Source organism: Ictidomys tridecemlineatus, chromosome 7 (genome assembly GCF_052094955.1).
Source record: "Ictidomys tridecemlineatus isolate mIctTri1 chromosome 7, mIctTri1.hap1, whole genome shotgun sequence".
Taxonomy (NCBI): Eukaryota; Metazoa; Chordata; class Mammalia; order Rodentia; family Sciuridae; genus Ictidomys; species Ictidomys tridecemlineatus.
Genome location: NC_135483.1, coordinates 35,003,279 through 35,021,447, shown reverse-complemented (window position 1 = coordinate 35,021,447; position 18,169 = coordinate 35,003,279). Strand labels below are relative to the sequence as shown.

The following is an 18,169-nucleotide window of genomic DNA, read 5'->3' as shown; positions in this document are numbered from 1 at the left end:
CAGTTTTCAAATTTTTAAGTGATACATTTGAAAATCTGATGGATGGCATGAAGCCTCTGCCCCAGAGACACACACAACTTCTTGGATCATTTAAATCCCATCCATGGACTTGAGTTGAGAGACTCCTGTACTAGTAAAGGCAGGTTCATCACAGCCACAAAGCTGAGAACACAGAGGGAAGTCAAGGTGCTTTACTAGATCCTCCTCCTCCACAACAACCCCATGGTTCTATTTAATTGAACTCTGTATTCAAGAGGGACTGAATGGTTTTCACATTGTAAAACTGTTGTTTTGATTCAAACTCTTGAGCTCATTATACTCAATACAGTGAATTGAGTTTGAATTAGGTTTTCTAGTATGTATTCCTTCATACTTTAATTTCATCATTATTTCCAAGATAAAAACTGCCTAATTATGGGCTGCATATTTCAGATTTAAACAGCAGCAACATTAGATTATCACTAGCATTAAGTCCTTCCAACCACCACAAGAGCACCTACAGAAAAGGGAGACTACATTAATTCACATAACTACATAAGTTATGTTTCAAATTAAAACATAAGAAATAATTTCAAGTTCTACTGCATAAGGAAAAAATGTAAAGATTATTCCAGTGACCATTTCCCACAGTAATGCTCCCTAATTTCCATAAAGTAATACTGGTCTCTTTTTTTGTCTGCTTCTTAAATGGCACAAACTAAACACCTGACAAATGCATATAACCATAATGTTATATTAGGGATCCCTCAGAAAAACTGAGAACCCTAGCAATTAGGCTGCTTTTTGGGGGGAGAAAGGACATTGTCTCAACAATTATAACACACGACTCAATATAATAATGCAATCTGGTTCATCCCTGCCAACATTAATTCTGCACAAAAATTACCTTTTTTTTCCTCTGAAATTAAGAAAAAGTACATGCTTTTATTAATCAAGTACAATGGTCCAGAAAAAAATATTTAAGAAAAATATCAGATCTGCTATGTTTCTTCCATTTTACTAGAAAAGGGAAAAGGAATTTTATGTTTCCAAGTCAACCTCACCTCTGAAAAACATGATAGGGAACTGCCCATATGTAAAGAATAAAGTTATCATGAATAAATGCTGAATTTCCCTACCAAGTTGAAACAGAAAATGCCTAGGAAAATTAGCAGTACTGCTGACTTAATCCTACTATCCTCTTTCCACAAAATAAGCTAGTTTATTTAACAAATACTTGAGCACCTACTCTACATTATGAGCCATGGAAAGATCACTGAGAGATTATTCTTGCTAAGACCAAGCCTGGAAGCAAAGCTTAGAATTCTCTAAGCCATTTATATATAAAGGAATTAAACTTTCAAAGTGAAAACTGTGAAAAGTTAGTGCTATCTCAAGGAGGTGAACATGTCATGCCAAGTGATAACCAATGACCCCCTTAATAATCTTAGAGGCTATTTAGAGATTATTTAGAGAGTAATTTGATCATCTTCATCAAGTGCTTCTATGTAGATTTTTTTTTCCTCTCCTTGATAAGGAAACCAAATTCAAAACTGCTAGTTTTTTTTCCTAGGAAAATCCTCACAAGAGCTTTGATACTTTGTGTGTGAAAAAAATACAAATAACTACCAGGGGTTGCAAATAAGCTTGTTAACCATATTCCCCCCTTTATTTCTAAAACTGAATTTTGTTCTAAGGGAAATTACAATTTGTAATATACACCTTTGAAAGTAAAATAAAAATGAGTACTCGGCAGGGCAGACACCAGAAGGAAGAAAAACAGAAAGAAAAAAATTAAAAACACAATGTATGTTTTATTATAGAAAAAACAATTTCAAATTTTAAGTGCTTAATTTAGTAATCTTAAGTATAAAATTAGCCTCAATGAAAGATTAATATTCCTTTTTTCACCTTAGAAATTATAGCTGTGATAGTAAAGATTTCAGATAAGCAAACAACAAAAAATATACCCAAGACCTTAACTGCCACATAAGATTTTATGAATGTGAGCTCACTTCAATTTATTAAAAAGGCAAAGTATTCGTGTATGTAAAATGTTATATGCTAACTGGCTGGACTCTCTAACTAGATTACCTCAAATTTTTCTGGATCAGAAAACCATAGCTTATAAAAAGACATTAAAATTAACCAAAATGCAATGTCTAATTCTTTTAGGCTTTTAGAGAAACACAGTGCTATAACACAGTAAGTACTACATATTTAAACTACTTCTTGAACCAGGAAAATCAAGCTGAGTTACTCATAACCTTTAATGTGGATGCTGGTATTCAAAGGTGACTTCCAACAAATAAATGCAAGAAGGGGAAGAAGCAACTGAAGTCAAAGAGTTTTCTGCATGGCTGACTCATTTCATTAACATTATAACAGATAATCCAGAGAAGAGCATTATGTGAGTATCCTATTACATTCCTTCCATAAAACAAAGTGTGTAGAATTCCTATATCCACATACATATATTTAAGATTTCACTTTTGGAATTACTAGATATTTTAACCATAATTGAAATGTAACACAATCCAGTTCCTTTCCAACTAGCACGTAAGATACCTCCATAGCTTACTGTTTTTTAGCAAAACTGAACTGATAGTCATTACTCCATTTATTTTACACAAATTATCTATAATTGTTTCAACACATTTTAAGTAATGACATCCTGAAGACTTCTAAATTTAGAACAATTTTTCAAAGGAAAAGAAAAACCAAAAGAGGGGTAGAGTCATACAAAAACTGATGCTCATTTCCTATGCTATAATAATGAAGCTAGACAGATTCTCACCAGTACATCATTGCAGATATCTCTTAGCTCAGTCTCAATTTTCTCTCTGTATTCTCGAGCCATCTGCTGCTTTTTCTCAGCACCTTCCGTCTTTTGCTCAATACTTGAGACGACCCTCCAAGATGACCTACGGGCTCCTACAACATTTTTATAAGCAACTGAAAGAAGATTCCTCTCCTCATTAGACAATTCAGCTCCTTGCTCAGTTACAGACTTCATGCAGGCTGCCATGTCATCATATCGCTCAGCCTGCTCGGCCAGTTTGGCCTTCTGCACCAGCTCATTTTTATCCATGACTGGATGTTCTGTAGGGGAAAAAAAAGGAGTATTTAGAGATGTTTTCCCAAATATACAGACTCAAAAGTTGTATGTGCTTAATAAGCCATATTAACACCTCAAACCTAGTTGTCTGTGAAGGATTCTTCACATGGGGAATTAAAATTTAGGTCCCTTAGGAGAATGATCATAACTTGTTTCCAATATCACTAAGTAATCCAAAACTTTTGCAGCTTTTCTTCATTTGGTAAAAACAATGACTACAAAGAGCATTAAAATTTCTATGCTTCCAGAACCATGAGTCATGCCAGTTTGACATAATTCATATCTTTTAACTTTCATCATACTTACTTCTGTCAGGAATGATTAAGTTTTAGTTGTTAGTATCCCCATCCCAAACCTACTAGATCTTGCCAGCTGATTATAACATGATAATTTTCTGGGAAAAACGAACGAATATGGTTCTTCTTAGACATTTTGATTATTAAAACATCAAGGAGCAACATCTAATGCTAAGACCTCATCTATCTCTTGCTATATGCACACTTGCTTAAAAAATATCCATTGAGTCCTATCTGTACACACTAAAATATGTTACACTGGAAGCACCCAATGTTACTGTGCTTAATAAGTTTAAATGTAGGCTCAAAGCATTTTAATTCTAGCAGTCACAACTTTATTATGTTATCAATCAAGCTGCCCTTTCCCATGTCTTTTCACCTAATTAACTTTCCTTAAACTTCAACTTATCTCTGCTGGTCTTCTTCAAAAACAATCCTTTTTAAAGGGTCTGCAACACAGAGAAAGATACAAAACTATACAGGGATCCCACAGAATGATGCCATAAATGCACTATTAAAAGGTGGAGAGAAGAGCCACTGCCACCCACACTATGAAAGTGACATACACTTTACCCTCCCACGGAAATCCCACTATACTTTCATTTTTCTGAACAGTTAGCACTATTAAACAATCACCTAGCTTCAGTACTGTTGCAATGAATAAACTGTTTAATATTTGTGATCTCATTTTCCTCCTGTTCTCAAAATATTAATTTTCCCCCTAGGAACTCTGAGATGCTCTCTGATTAACGTTGCATCTAATGAAAAATGTCCTAAAACCAATATAAACGTGTCCCTATCCTCTTTGGTACAAGAGGAAGTGGATTAGGTTTCTCATAGAATAACTTGGGTTCAAATGCCTCGCCTCTACACTGCAGAGAAGACTCACCGCACCCACTTAACCCTCAACTGACTTAAGACGTACGGTAGGGTGAAAGAAATCACGCAGACCGTGACTTTAAAGTGCAAATCCCACGGTCCGAGCAGTCGGCAATCACCTCCCCTCCTTGGCTCCGCCCAGGCTTGCGCCTCCGCACAAGTCCCCGACTCTCTTTGTCACGGCGGATCTGTGTCAAGGAGCCCAACCTACCGCTGAGTGTTAATTCCACCCCCCTCCCCAGCCGCAACAGAGCAAGAGGGAGGAGCAGCCCGCGCACCCGCCCAAGTCAGAAGTGGGGGGGAGCCGCTCGCCCCACCCGGGGGCAGAGTCGCCAGCGCCGCCCGCAAAAGCGGAACCGCTACCAGTCCCGTTGCGGACACACCCCGCTCTCCCACCGCTGTCTTTCCAGCCACCGGACACCACCGGTGTCCCAGTAGAGTACAGAAGCACCCAACAGCTGCGGCAGGTGGGGGAGGGGGCGACAACCACACCCAACCCAAAGGGGACACCACCGGCTGTTAAGCTCAAGCCTATCCGCCCCGCAAAGCAGGATGTGAGTCTCAATACCCGGAGCAGGGACCTTCTAGTTCTCCCCCCGGGATGAGTTTCCGATGCTCACCGCGGTCTTCTCCAACCCCTGTTCTAGCCCCAGGGACTCGGCGCCCCCATTCGCACTTCCCGCGCCCGTTCCGGAGTAGGAAGAGCCAACCCCTCCCCCACCCGACCGGGAAAATTCAAGTCCTTCCTCCCACTGCAGAACCCAGGAAATCCAGCCCTAGGTCCCAGGAGAGCCCCACCCCAAACCTCACCCGTAGTGGGTTTGCCCTGGACACCAGAGAGCGGTCTCGCCCTGGTATACCTGGCGATATGCTGTCCCGGCCAGAGCTCGGCCCGCTCTCGGCCAGGCCCTCCCCCCGCCCAGGTCCCCGCGGTCCCCAGCCCCTCCCCGCCGCCGCAGCGCGGGGCGCGGAGGCTGCGCCGCGGAGGAGGGAGAGGGGGAGGGGAATGGGAGGCGAGGCTAGCAAGGGGAGCCGAGGGGAGGGGGCGGCCTCACCTGCGCCACTGCAATGTCCGCGGCCGCCGATCATTATCTCCGGCGGAAGCGAGGGGCAGTGGGGCGAGGACGGAGGATGTGAGGGGCCACTAGGGCAAGGGTGGGGACGGATCGCGGCCGGTAGCGTCTCGGCTATGCCTCATCAGCCCTCCAGAGCTGGGGGACCCCCGGGGATCCCGCGCGTGGGCACCTTCTCCACCCGGGGAGGAAGAGAGTCAGGGGAACGAACGCCGATCGGGGCTGAGGCGTCGGTCCGGAAGCAACTAGCCGGAGGCGGCCGCGAGTGCCCGCCCGAGCCAGCGGAAGAGGAGCCGCCGCCCGTGTCTGCCTAAGGAGACTCCGCCTCAGCCCAGAGCCACTACAGCAGGCGAGCGGCTGAGGGGACGCCGAGCCAGGACAGCTCCCACGCCTTCACAAGGTTGGCTTGGAGCAAGAAAGAACGGGGCGAGGCGGCGGCGGCCGCGGCCGGGTGCCTTACCTGTATCCGGAGTGGGTGGCGGCGGACGGACGGGGGCTCAGCAGTCTCTGGGCGGCGGCGGCAGCGGCAGCGGCGAGGCTGAGACTCTGTCCCTGGATCTCGCTGCTCACAGGCTACAGCAGCTCCGCAGACACGGGGTTTCCTCCAATCACCAGCCCCGACAGCAGGGGCACCACACGCACGATGACGTCAAACGCTGCTATGGCAACCGTTGATTGGTGCCCACAGCTCTCGGGGCCCAGCGCAACCGCCGCTCCCCGGTGCGCGCGCCCTGCCCGCCCGCGCTAGAGGGCGAGTGGAGGAGCGCGCGTTCTCTCCCGCTACCAACACCCCTCCCCACCCTGCACAGCTCCCAACTTTTCTGTTCTGGTCCCCAGTGCGCCTGGAAAAGGAGCCGCTTTGTTTTCCTCCCAGCCACTACCCTTTTTCCTAGTCTTCCCTTTGGCTTTCCCACACTCTTTCTCTCTCCCCGGCGACCTCCCCCGGCTCACTCTAGCACTAAGCCTGCGGGAAGTCAGTCTCTCCCCACCCCCACCTTCGCCGTAGTTCGGGCCTTCTGCGCCGGCGCCAGTCACTCCCTCTAGAAGGGGCTCCGGTTCAGCCACATCCGGGATCTTTCACATCCCCCCCAGCCCCCCTCCTCCCCGCTGCCTGGCCGCCCCGCCCTCCGGGTTTCGCGGTGTTAACTGCCCCAGGGCCGCCCCAGGGCGGGATGATGCGTGGAGAGGCGACTCTGGCATTATGAGCAGGACTGGCGGTGGGGGGCCGGGCGCGGTCAGACGTGGGGTGGGGGCACGCCTTAGGGCGCTCCTCGGCCCCCACCGGCCGCTCCCCGTCGCCAGGCGGGACGGCAGAGCACGCGGCCCCTCCCTTCCTCCTTTCCTCCCTTCCGCCGCTGCGGCTTTACCTGCTGGCTCGAAGGAAACGGCCTTAGACCTTTTAAGGCTCGGAAAAGAAAGCGAGGCGTCCGGCCCCCGAGTGTGGCTGAGTGACGCGGAGGCTTTCCAATCCGGAGCTCGGGATCTGCGCTGTGACAGCCGCGAGGGGACAATGGGTGGGCGCCGAGGTGGGGGCGAGGTGGGCCGAGCCAGGAGGAGCCGGCGGGAGGTGAGGCCGCTTTCCGAGAGCCGGCAGTTCCGAGGGGTAAAGAGGCGTTAAACCGAGGGTCGGACGTGCTCCTGGAAGCCTTAACAGGAAGCGAGGCGATGAAACAGGCTTGAACGCACAGATTCGTTTTTCGTGGGCTAATTTTTTCACCCAAATAAAGCTTTCACTTGAAGACCCCATACTGTATTGACTTAAAACATGAAAACCATTATCTTTTTGTCTTCTGGAAGCAAGGTTTGAGGGCGTCGTAATTCCCAGGGCCATGGCCGACATTGGGAGTGGGCCCGCAGGCTGGTTGAGGAGCGGGGACTGGAGTCTGGAAGAGGGGGAAGGAGAAGGGCGGAAATTGCAGGTGCGGGAGATGGTAGGGTTTCCACCCAGTCCACTGAAGGAAGTTGGAGGAGATACATTCTCAATGTTAAGTATCTGCCCCTTCGCCCTTTAAATGTGCTTGAGTTAAGAAAGACTAGTGGCTCGTGCCCTGCAAAACCACTTGAAAAGGTCATCGACTTTGTAGTTGGCAGTAAGAAAACTCGGAACTCTTCAATTACCCTTGTTGGGTGAACAACTTGATTTTTTCCTAACATTACTGAGCACCTGCTAGGGGACTGCACTAAATACAGCAGACAAAAGTGCCTCAGGAATTCAACCCCAAGATTTCTAGAGGATTCAGTTTCTCACTAGCAGACACAAAATGATTCCTTACTCTCTCCGAACTTTGTGATGGATACAATGTCTGGATGACAAGGCTCTTCCCCAGATTACTCTTTGCCTGAAATGACGGCTGAGCTAAATAGTATGGACCTAGCATTTCCAGTGAACGGTTCAATTTCAGTGTTAATTTTCCCCCAAGTTTCTGTGTCAGCATAGATTCGTAGTAGAATGAGTGGATGAACAAATTGATAGAGGTTTTTCTTCTGAGATGTTGAAGTCGACTTGCTTTGACTCCCAAGTAATTTCAAAACTGTATTTTAAGAAATTGTTTCCAGTCTTGGAGTAGATGCTAGAAATCTGACAGAAGCTATGATATTAAATATTTTTTGACAAAGGAAAGTGGTGGTGTTGTTTTTTTAAATGTCTGAAATATAGGGATGTCTATATAGAATATACGTCTTTTGTTTTAGAAAATTAAGAGATTCCTCTGCATAAATAAATTGCAGTTTTAATTTGGGAAAGAGCTAAGTCTTTTGCCTCATGCTTTAAGTAGCAAGGTATTTTTTAATGAAACAATAGGCGCTAGTAGGTTTTACAAACTCAACACATTCAAATAATATAGATGAAGCTATGAAGCTACAAGGTAACAGGAATAAGCTATGTCAAGACTACCTCAAGAGAAGTAATTTGAGCAATTAAGGAATAACTATGGCAAAAACAAAACAATAAGTAGAACCTCTGGACTTGATTTCTGGGAAATTACTAGAGACTTTCACTTATTAGACTGACCTGTTTAATTTTCTACACTGCTCAACTCTTACCTTAGTCAAGTTGATAAACCTCTCTTGCCTTGATATTCACAGCAATAAAATATTAGTAATAGAAGCACTTAACTCATTAGCTGGTATTGAGGGTTACGTGAATACATACATACTCACATATATTAACACCATTCATGGTCAGTCATTTATCATTTTTAAATGGATATATCTGATGGATGTCTACTGTTCAAAGGGTAGTAAAAATAAAATGGAACTATAAAATTTCTTTTTAAAATGTGCAGCCTAAAGTTCACTCTGAAAATAAACATTTGTGTTAGTCTGTTAGCACTAATGAGACATAAGTGACAGCACTAAATATTGCTCTATTCCTCACAGGAGACTGTAGTGATCTCTTCAGAGCTGTGCCATACATTATATCAGGAAAGAATTCAAGTAAATTAACTTGAATCCATCACTCCAACTGAAAAAAAAACTCTTAAAGGATGGACTCTATTGAAGATGTGGCAGTTACATGATCTCTTAAGTGTAATCACAATTCAATCAGGCTATAATCTCACTTCAACATCATTTTAGTGAAAGTCTCTAGTAATTTCCCAGAAATCAAGTCCAGAGGTTTCTTGTAGAAAGCAGTGTTGTACATAGGGCTTTGCAGTCAGAAGTGGGCCCACTCTTGGTTTGCCATTCAAAAATATGTAAACTTAGGTCACAAAATTGGGCATATAAATTCCCAATTCCATCATATTATTGCAATGATTAAATGAGAAATTAAGGAAAGGGCCATACATAGTGCTATAGATCCTCATTATCTATTGCTGAAATAACCTGGAATTTGTGGCAGAGGCTCACTTTTCTCCAAACCATTTTTCTAACACTACCACAGCTGGATTCCACTGCCCAATTTCCCTTATAGTGAGGTATGGTCCTGTAAGTAAGTGCTAACTATTGAGATATGACCAAAGTGATGTGCTCTGCCTGTGGGACTGGTCCATAAAATTTTCCCTGTTTAAACTCTCTTAAGTTCCTAATGTGCCTGCTGAATGGAGAGCAATTGAAGTCTTAGAAGAGGATAGGATTATAAAATGTGTCCCTGAAAGCCTCGAAGACTGCTTTCATCAACTTGTAGTTTATTGAGGGGGTAAATTCTATTTTTAAGCCACTGCAATTTAAGTTTTATTTGTTACAACTGCTAGCATTGTAAAGTTTAGATGTCCTTGGCAAGTCAAAAACATGCTAAAAACTTTTAAAAAAGAAGCAAGCAAGAAAGAAAATGGGTAAGAAAGAAAAGGAGAAGGAAAAGAAATGAAGGAGGAAAATTGATCTTTTGATAAAAGTGAAAATAAATATAGGTATTCTGACTAAATGTTGATGTCTAGAATGACCTTAGAAAAGGAATATTTCCTCACTTAATTGTGAATTGCTCTGATAAACTCACTACTTACCACCTCACAATAGCTCCATGGACTGGAGACCAAGCCTTGAACACATGGGTCTTCTGGAAGACATTTTAAATCCAAAATGGAAAAACAGGTAAATCATGGTTCCTCTTTAAAGAAACTCAATTATAGTGCAGCACTGTGAAGTAAGAACTAGTAAATATGAATTTGAGAAATCTGAGCTGTGAGCTCTGTTTATGGAAAGGTGAGGAAGTCTCTCTGAAAAAAATATTCATTCTAAAAATTACTGATTTGATTATGATCATAATGCTTTCTTGCATCCAATGGCATTTTAAATTCTGCAGTTAAATTTTTAGTCTCCTTCCATTCTTACCTTATGGGTCACTGTTTGATTGATAGCATATGTCTTCACATTCTATTAAGGACACAAATTGGCTTTTCTAACATTTTTCCTCTTTTCCCATAGTAAATAATAATTTTGTCACATATGTTTTTCCTTGGAGTCTTCAAACATATATGTATTCTGTTACCTTGTATTCTAGAATTCTGCATAGTTCATGTTGTGGTAGTGATTATTTTCCTATTTTATGTCAATGAGGGAAGTTCCTGCCAAATGATGACATTTCCTCCACTTCTTTTACTATCCGCTTGAAAACTGGTATATCTAACATTGTAGGACAGGTCAACTATGTGCTCCCTTGCCCAAATTCTGAAATCAAACAGATGTTCCCATTTATCATTTACTGAGTGGCCTCCATGAAACAGAATCTTTCCCTGATCCAATTGTCCAGTTGTCTGCCACGAGAGGAATTTATGTTGTCAAGAATAATAGGCTATCTGTGGTTCTTCTTTAATCAGCTCTGATAAATGGAAAAACCACAAAGTTAAACACTGTGGGCTGTCAGCGTGTTTCCGAATATGACCTTATCTGTAGTTCTCTATTCCAGGGATCTATCCATCACTTTTTGTAACCAACTGTCTCCCAGTCTTTGCTATTTTTCTTGTGATTTCTCCTTTGTACGTTCTGATTGAATAAATAGTTTGAAAGCTTACAACTTTTTTTTTTTTTTTTTTTTTTGAGACGAGGTCATGTTATGTTGCCTGTACAGGGTCTCAAACTCCTTGGCTCAAGTGATTGATTCTCTCACCGTAGTCTCCTAAGTATGTGGGACTTAAAAGTTTAAATTTTTCCCTATCAAATTTTCTCTTCTTTTTTAAGAGGACAAAATATATAAAATAGAATTTCTTGATTTGGCCTCTCATACAATGAGAGTCTTCCTAGACTCTTGCAAATGGTTAGTACTTATTTTTCAAAAACACATGACCTTTCAATGAGAAGAAAGGAAAGGTTATAATAAGAATCTTGGCATCATTTTAACATTTTAACCTTAAATCTTCAGTCAATGATAATTTTACTATTTTTTTTTCATTTTATAACCAAAGGTGAAGATTTTAATTTGATATGAAGCATTAGGAATAGATTTTGGAAGTGACTGTTGTACCAGAAATGAAGGTGTTGGTTTGTAATACAAGTTTGTCTGAATTTGGGAATCATTTCTATGGAGAAGTAGGAAAAAATAAAAATGAGAGAAAGTATTGGTGCTACACTGTCTGCTAGACCAGTGGAGCTTGCTACCATGTGGCCATGCCTTGAGGCAGGTAAAGACATCTGGGAGTTTCAATTGCGCACTCTTAAAAATTCAGAAGTGATCAATTCACCTTCAAAAGTAATCATGGAGTGGAGAGGTCAGAAGACCACAAGCCTTCTTTCTATGGATTTCAGTCCTAAGTACTCAAGATTAAGCAAAGTGAACATTTGGAATTCATTGTGGGTTTAAAATACAATAAAAATGCATATGTATCAGAAGAAAATTTTTGTTTTATTTTCCCCCTTTCTACCAAAACACACATCTGTAAAAGGAATCAAGCATAATGTGAATTTCTGGCAGTTTTCCTGGGGCCTGATATAAAATTTTTCCTGGACCAATGAGCAGAATTTCTGTATTCTAGCTTCCTCTGTCGTTCCTCTGGGGCAATTACTCTAAACTTGAACTTATTTTTTAGGAGGAGTTCTTACTCTTTTTTAGCCATAAAATCCGCAGAAATTCCTAAGCTATTTCAATATTTCAGTGACTTAATAGGAAATGTAAACCAAATCCACTATATAGAACATGAGACAGTTATTCTGGGCAAGTCAGATGTGTTTTTGACATGATTGACTTTCACACAATTAATGCCTCACTTATTTGTTAAACATTGATTTTTTTTCAGTCAGGCTAACACTATCAGTAGGCTTCAGGCTTGAATAATTGAAAAAAACAAAACTGTAGGAACATGTTAATTTGGTAAGTGACCAGTGGAAGAAAAGCATGCATGTGGGATTGGTTTTCTAAACCACCATTTGTCCAAAGATCTATCTAAGCAGTTCTGAGGTCAGCTTTCTTTTGCGACTTTCCTAACACAGCTAGCTTATGCATGCAGATGGCATAAATAAGTTAATGCCTCAGGTAGGCAGCCTCTATAGAGGTTAGAGACAGAAAACATTACCAAGGTCAAGCTTTGGAAAGGAAAATTAACCCTTGGCTACTGACAAAAAGGCTTGATTGTTTTATTAGAGGAAGCTGAGTATAAGAGGACTAGGAAGAGAAGTGGCTATTGAACTTGACCTGAGAATAAACAGACTACCAAATCCAGAGAAAGTGCCAAGACTTAATGTACAGAAACAGGAGTGCACAGCACATTTCACCTTGAGGCTTTGATTATGACATTCTACAGTTCTTTGTCAAACGTCCCAGGGTCTTTTCTGGAAGGGTAAGTAAATAGTATCAGGACCAGGCGATTCTGGAATGTCAGTAAAATGGTTGATACCCCCAAGGATGATTGTCCTCATTTTTAGAAAAACAGAACAAAGCCAGGCTCAGTGCTCAGTGCTAGAGTGCTGGCCTAGCATGCAGGAGGTCTGGGTTCAATATCTGATACTAAGGGGGAAAAGAAGAAGAAGAAAAAAGAAAGAAAAGAAAAAGCAGAACAACTTCAATGGATATGGGTCCTGGAAAGGTCACGTTTATTCTTTAAAAAATATTTATGAAATAGCTATTTTAATTTTATTTTATGGATTGAACCCAGGGGTACTCTACAACTGAGCTAGATCTCCAGCCCTCTTTATTTTCTATTTTGAGACAGGGTCTCACTAAGTTTCTCAGGCTGTCTTCAAACTTGTGATCCTCCTGCCTGGAGCCTCCTGTCCTTGGAATTACAGTGTCACCACTGTGCCCAGCTGGGATAGCTGTTTAAATAACAGATATATCAGGTGCCAAGATTGGAAAGATAAAAACCAAAAAGACAATTTTGGGCCACAATATAATCACATTTTGGGAAGGAAAAAATATACTGGCCACCTCTTCATAGATAACTGGTAAAGACTGGTTGATGGAAGAATTATGAAATAAAGTAAGTGGTTTTTAAAAGAGGAAAACATTTTGGTGACTACTAATACTTCTATATATGGATAATAATATGAATAAATGAAATTCACTGATAAACATACTCTAAAGTATTTAAACCTGGAAATAGAGGGGAATATTTTTTATTAGGAAAAAAATGAATACATTTTATTATATTTGGTTTTTTGCAAAGGACCCTGGTCTAGATTTGGTAACAATAAAAATGAGATAGGGAATAAAAATGGGGAAGAGACATAAGACTTGAATAATGCAGTTATGTTTAAATTCTAATAATAAATGGGGCATTGTGTTTTTTGAAACATTTACTTAATTCAGGGAACAGACTCAAGAAATCAATTAAAAGAGACTATTAAAATTTAAACACCGTCTTTAAGTGTATTTCTGAAAATACAGAAAAGGATTATATAGATAAAGATATGGGATTAAATAGAAAAACAAAATCTACTATTTTTAAAAGACAAATTTTAATCCCTTGCTGCATTGATCAAATTTATAGAAAATTTCCAGAAAGGTATATTTTAAATATCACAGATTAGTAGTAAGTTTCTTTTTTTGGCATATATACTACCAAAGAGAGTACATAAATTTTTAAATTATTATTAATAATGAGGTTTTCCCCCTCCACGTGTTTCTTTCCCTCAAAAATTTCTTACAAAAATCAAGTATTTATAATTATTGAATAAATGCATATCAATTCGTAAGTGTTGGATATTTTAGCATTTTTACTTTTTTTCCCTCCAGTGCTAGGAATTGAACCCAGTACCTCACACATGCTAGACAAGTACTTTACAACTGATCCACTTTCCCTGCATGTTGGATGTTTAGATTTTTTTTTTTTTTTTAGGAAACTCATAATTCTTGTTCATGGGTCTGCAAAGTTTGTCCTGTATACTTTCTTCCTTTTTAAGAATTTTTTTCCTCAATTTTTAACTATAATTATGATCATATGTTAGTTGCAAAAATTAATGGGATCCACTGTGATATTCCCTACATGCATACCACATGTAGATTGTGACCACTCTTAATTCTTCCTTATCCCTTCCCCTTCTCCTCTCTTCCAACACCTATCCCTCTTTTATTTTCAGGTAATTTAATTTTTCACATGTGGGAGAACATGTACAGTACTTGTCTTTCTGTATCTAGTTGATTTTATTTATCATCATGTCTTCTGGTTCCTTCCATTTTCCTACAAATGGCAGGATCTCATTCTTCTTTATGGAGGAGTAATACTCTATTATGTATATACACACAATATATATACCCCATTTCTCAATTCATTTATCCATCAACACCACCTATCTTGGTTCCTTATCTTGGTTATTGGGAATACTGTCCCTTTCTTCTCATTACTAATGGAATTTCGGTACTCACCGGGGTATGTGGCTCCCTGGAATAAAGACTATATTTCTTTCCTTCCTTCCCTTTCTTCCTTTCTTTTTATGAACAGGTGCATTTTTTATTTTATTATACATTTTTACTGGTGTGTTGGAATTGTACATAATGATGGAATTTGTTGTTAGGTATTTGTACATGCACAGAGTATGACAATATTATTTGGTCACTATCACTCCCCAGCACTACCCGCCTCCCTCCTACCCCTTTGTCCCTTTTCTTTACTCATCTTCTCTTGATTTTCATGAGATTTACCCTCACCTTTCTTTTCCTGTTTCCTCTCTAGCTTCCCCACTTGAGAGAAAAACCTTCTGAGTTTGACTTATTTTGCTTAACATAATGGTCTCTAGTTCCATCCATTTTCTTGCAAATGACATATTTCATTTTTCTTTATGGCTGAATAAAACTCCATTGTGTATACAAACCACATTTTCTTTATCCTAGGTCTGTAGATGGACACCTAGGCTGCTACCATAGTTTGGCTATTGTGAATTGTGCTGCTATAAACATTTGGTATGCATGTATCATCCATCGTGGTATGATGACTTTCACTGTTCAGGGTAAATACTGAGAAGTGGTATGGCTGGGTCATTTGGTGGTTCTATGCCTAGTCTTTTCAGAAACCTCATACTGATTTCCATAGTGGTTGTACTAATTTTCAATCCCACCAATGGTGTATAAGTGTTCCCTTTTTTCACATTCTCCGGCATTTATTATTGTTTGTATTCTTGATAATTGCCAATTTGACTTGTTTTTTTTTTTTAAGATAGAGTGAGAGAGAGGAGAGAGAGAGAATTTTTAATATTTATTTTTTAGTTCTCGGTGGACACAACATCTTTGTTGGTATGTGGTGCTGAGGATCGAACCCGGGCCGCACGCATGCCAGGCGAGCGCAATATCGCTTGAGCCACATCCCCAGCCCCTGCCAATTTGACTTGTGTGAGATGAAATCTCAATGTAGTTTTGATGTTCACTTCCCTAATTGCTCATGTGGTTGAATATTTTTTTCATATATTTGTTGGCCATTTGTATTTCTTCTTTTAAGAAGCATTGAAGACCTCATTTCTTAGCCTTCCATCCAATTGAGTGTGCCATGTAAATAAGAAATGCCCAAAGAGATGTAAGGAGATATTTCATGTGAGACCTCTGGAGATTATCCTTAATGGGAAGGTTTATACTGTGCTTTGTCTTTTCCCCTTCCAGAATGTGGACACAGTCAGGAGCCTAGCAAGCCAACCTGTGTGAGGCAGAATGCAAAGGAAAGCGGAACCTTGAAGCCGAAGGCAGCTGGGCTCTCACAACTTACGACTGCCAGACCAGCCCTGACCTGTGAACCTCTACATTGTCATTGTTGTTGCTGAGTAGAATTTTATGTAATTAAAGCTCCTGCTTATTTGGAATTTCTGTATTTGCAGTTAAACCTAATCCTAACCAATAGTGACTTAAATAACCCTAAAATTGTTACTTACTTTACATACTTGTTGTGGATTCTATGGCTCTAGAGCATTTTCTGAGTGCTCTGGTATAGCATGAGTCTCTTTTAGTAGATTATACTACATTTTTCCTGGCTAAATGGATAAATGTTAAAATAATCCATCACCATATTTTATCATATTCATGTCCACTATGTACAGTAATTCCAATGTCTCTTTTCCTAATTTGACAAAATTATTTTATTTTATTTTGTATTTTATAAAAATGTGTAAGTTATTTAATAAATGGTATAGAAAGATTAAGAATTTTTTCTTTGATTTATGTATTAGAGGCAGTTTTAAATTTTTTCTAATATATTAAAATAGAATTTACATATACTAAAATTCACTAACTTTAGATGAACGGTATGGTAAGTTTTGATTAAAACTTGCTTATGTTACATAATCATGTTAATCTCTCCAGAATCACAATATGCAATAAAACATTCCCACCACTCCAAAATCTCCCTATGCCCCTTTGCATTCAAATGTTTCACCATACCCCCAGGCCTGACAACCACCCAACCTTTTTCTGGTAGTTTTGCTTTTTTAACATATATAAATGGAATTTTATATAAATAAAATCATATGGTATGTAGTATTTTCTGTCTGACTTTTTCAGTTAGCATAATAAAGCAGAGAAGTCCTACGTAACCTCTATCCAGTTTCCCCCAATGGATGCAGACCATAGTACAATATCACAACCAAATATTGACATTGACACAGTCAAGATACAGCACATTTCCATCATCACAGGAATAGTTTATTGTCCTTTTATAGCCCACCCCATTTCTACCCTCTCTACAAGTCTTGCCAGCCACTGATCTGTTTTCCATTTCTATGATTTCATCATTTTGAGAATGTTATATGCATGCAATCACAGAGTGTAGCCTTTGGGGGTTGGGTTTGTTTCATGCAGAATAATTCTCTAGGGATTCATCCAGGTTCCTGTATATACTGATGGTTGGCTCCTTTGTGTTCTGAATGGTATTTCATGCTATGGTTATATCTCAGTTTATTAAATCATTCATTGTTTGAAGGACCCTTAGGTTGTTTCCAATTTGGGGCTATTACAAATAAAGCTGTTATCAATATTTGTATACTGGTTTTTGTGTGAACATAGGTTTCATTTCTTTGGAATAAATGCCCAGGAGGGCAATTAATGGCTCACATAGTAAAGAAATGTTCAGTTTTCAAATTCACCTGTTTTCCAGAGTATTTGTACCATTTTATATTCTCACCAGCAGTGTCTGAGTGATCTAGTTTTTCTGCATCCTGATTGGCATTTGGTAATGTTAGTACTTTTTATTTTAGCCAATCTGATATTTATGTAGGGATTAGCTCCTGGTGATTTAAATTTGCATTTCATGTTGGTTGATGATGTTAAACATTATTTTGTGTGCTTATTTGTTGTAAATATGTCTTTTTATCCATTTTCTAACTGGGCTTTTTTTTTTTTTACTGTTGAGCTTTGAGAATTTTTCATATATTCTAGACACTACACCTTTGTCAGTTATTATAGTTTGCAAATATTTTCTCTCAATCTATAGATAATCTTTTTTGTGATATATACAATTTAAAAAAAAAATCATCCTAACTGGGTTTTTTACAGAGCAAAAGTTTTTAATTTGGATGAAATCTAGTTTATCAGTGTTTTCTTTCATGGACTACAATTTTGGTATAAAGTCTAAAAACTCTTTGTCTAGCCCAAAATCCCAAAGATTTTTCTACCACGTGTTTTAAGTTTTATATTTAAATTCATGATCATTTTAAGTACATTTTTATAAAGTATGAGGGTTAGGTCAAAGTCTCTTCCTCCCTCCCCTTTCCACCCCCCTTTCTTTCTTTCTGATTTTTTTTTCTCTTTCATTGTTGATGTCTTAATGTCCCAGTGGCATTTGTTAAAAGTAATTCATCCTTCATTGAATTACATTTTCACATTTGTTAAAACGTGTGGCTCTATTTAGTCTATTCCTTTTAATTACAGAGTAATATTCCCCTATATGAATATACCAGAATGTGTTTATCTACTCACCTGTTGTTGGACATTTGGTTATTTCTAGTTTTTGACTAGTGTGAATAAAGATGCTATAAACTTG

At 39.8% G+C, this 18,169-nt stretch overlaps 2 protein-coding genes across 5 annotated transcripts in view; one reads left to right on the top strand and one right to left on the bottom strand.

The window, feature by feature from the left end:
• Ywhaz (tyrosine 3-monooxygenase/tryptophan 5-monooxygenase activation protein zeta) overlaps nucleotides 1–6,830 on the bottom strand; it is a 25,944-nt gene extending 19,114 nt beyond the window's left edge. The window contains exons 1-3 of one of the 4 annotated variants that reach the window (XM_021725013.3): nucleotides 6,713–6,830; nucleotides 5,806–6,001; nucleotides 2,777–3,081 (exon numbers count right to left, since the gene is read on the bottom strand). In XM_021725013.3, coding sequence (XP_021580688.1) covers nucleotides 2,777–3,070 — 294 coding nt within the window. In that variant the 5' untranslated portion in view covers nucleotides 3,071–3,081; nucleotides 5,806–6,001; nucleotides 6,713–6,830. Of the gene's footprint in view, nucleotides 1–2,776; nucleotides 3,082–5,082; nucleotides 5,108–5,327; nucleotides 5,352–5,805; nucleotides 6,110–6,712 lie in introns of those variants that run through there. The other 3 variants (XM_005316294.5, XM_078016856.1, XM_078016857.1) reach the window with 3 other exon arrangements.
• On the top strand, nucleotides 4,859–18,169 carry LOC144365445 (uncharacterized). The gene is made up of 2 exons (XM_078016855.1): nucleotides 4,859–5,745; nucleotides 15,802–18,169. Exon 1 carries the CDS (start codon nucleotides 4,874–4,876, stop codon nucleotides 5,657–5,659), a length of 786 nt encoding a protein of 261 aa, XP_077872981.1. The 5' UTR covers nucleotides 4,859–4,873; the 3' UTR covers nucleotides 5,660–5,745; nucleotides 15,802–18,169.

What these genes read in the sequence shown, in the direction of transcription:
- LOC144365445 (XM_078016855.1), top strand. Translation starts at nt 4,874, where the DNA reads ATGAGTTTCCGATGCTCACCGCGGTCTTCTCCAACCCCTGTTCTAGCC.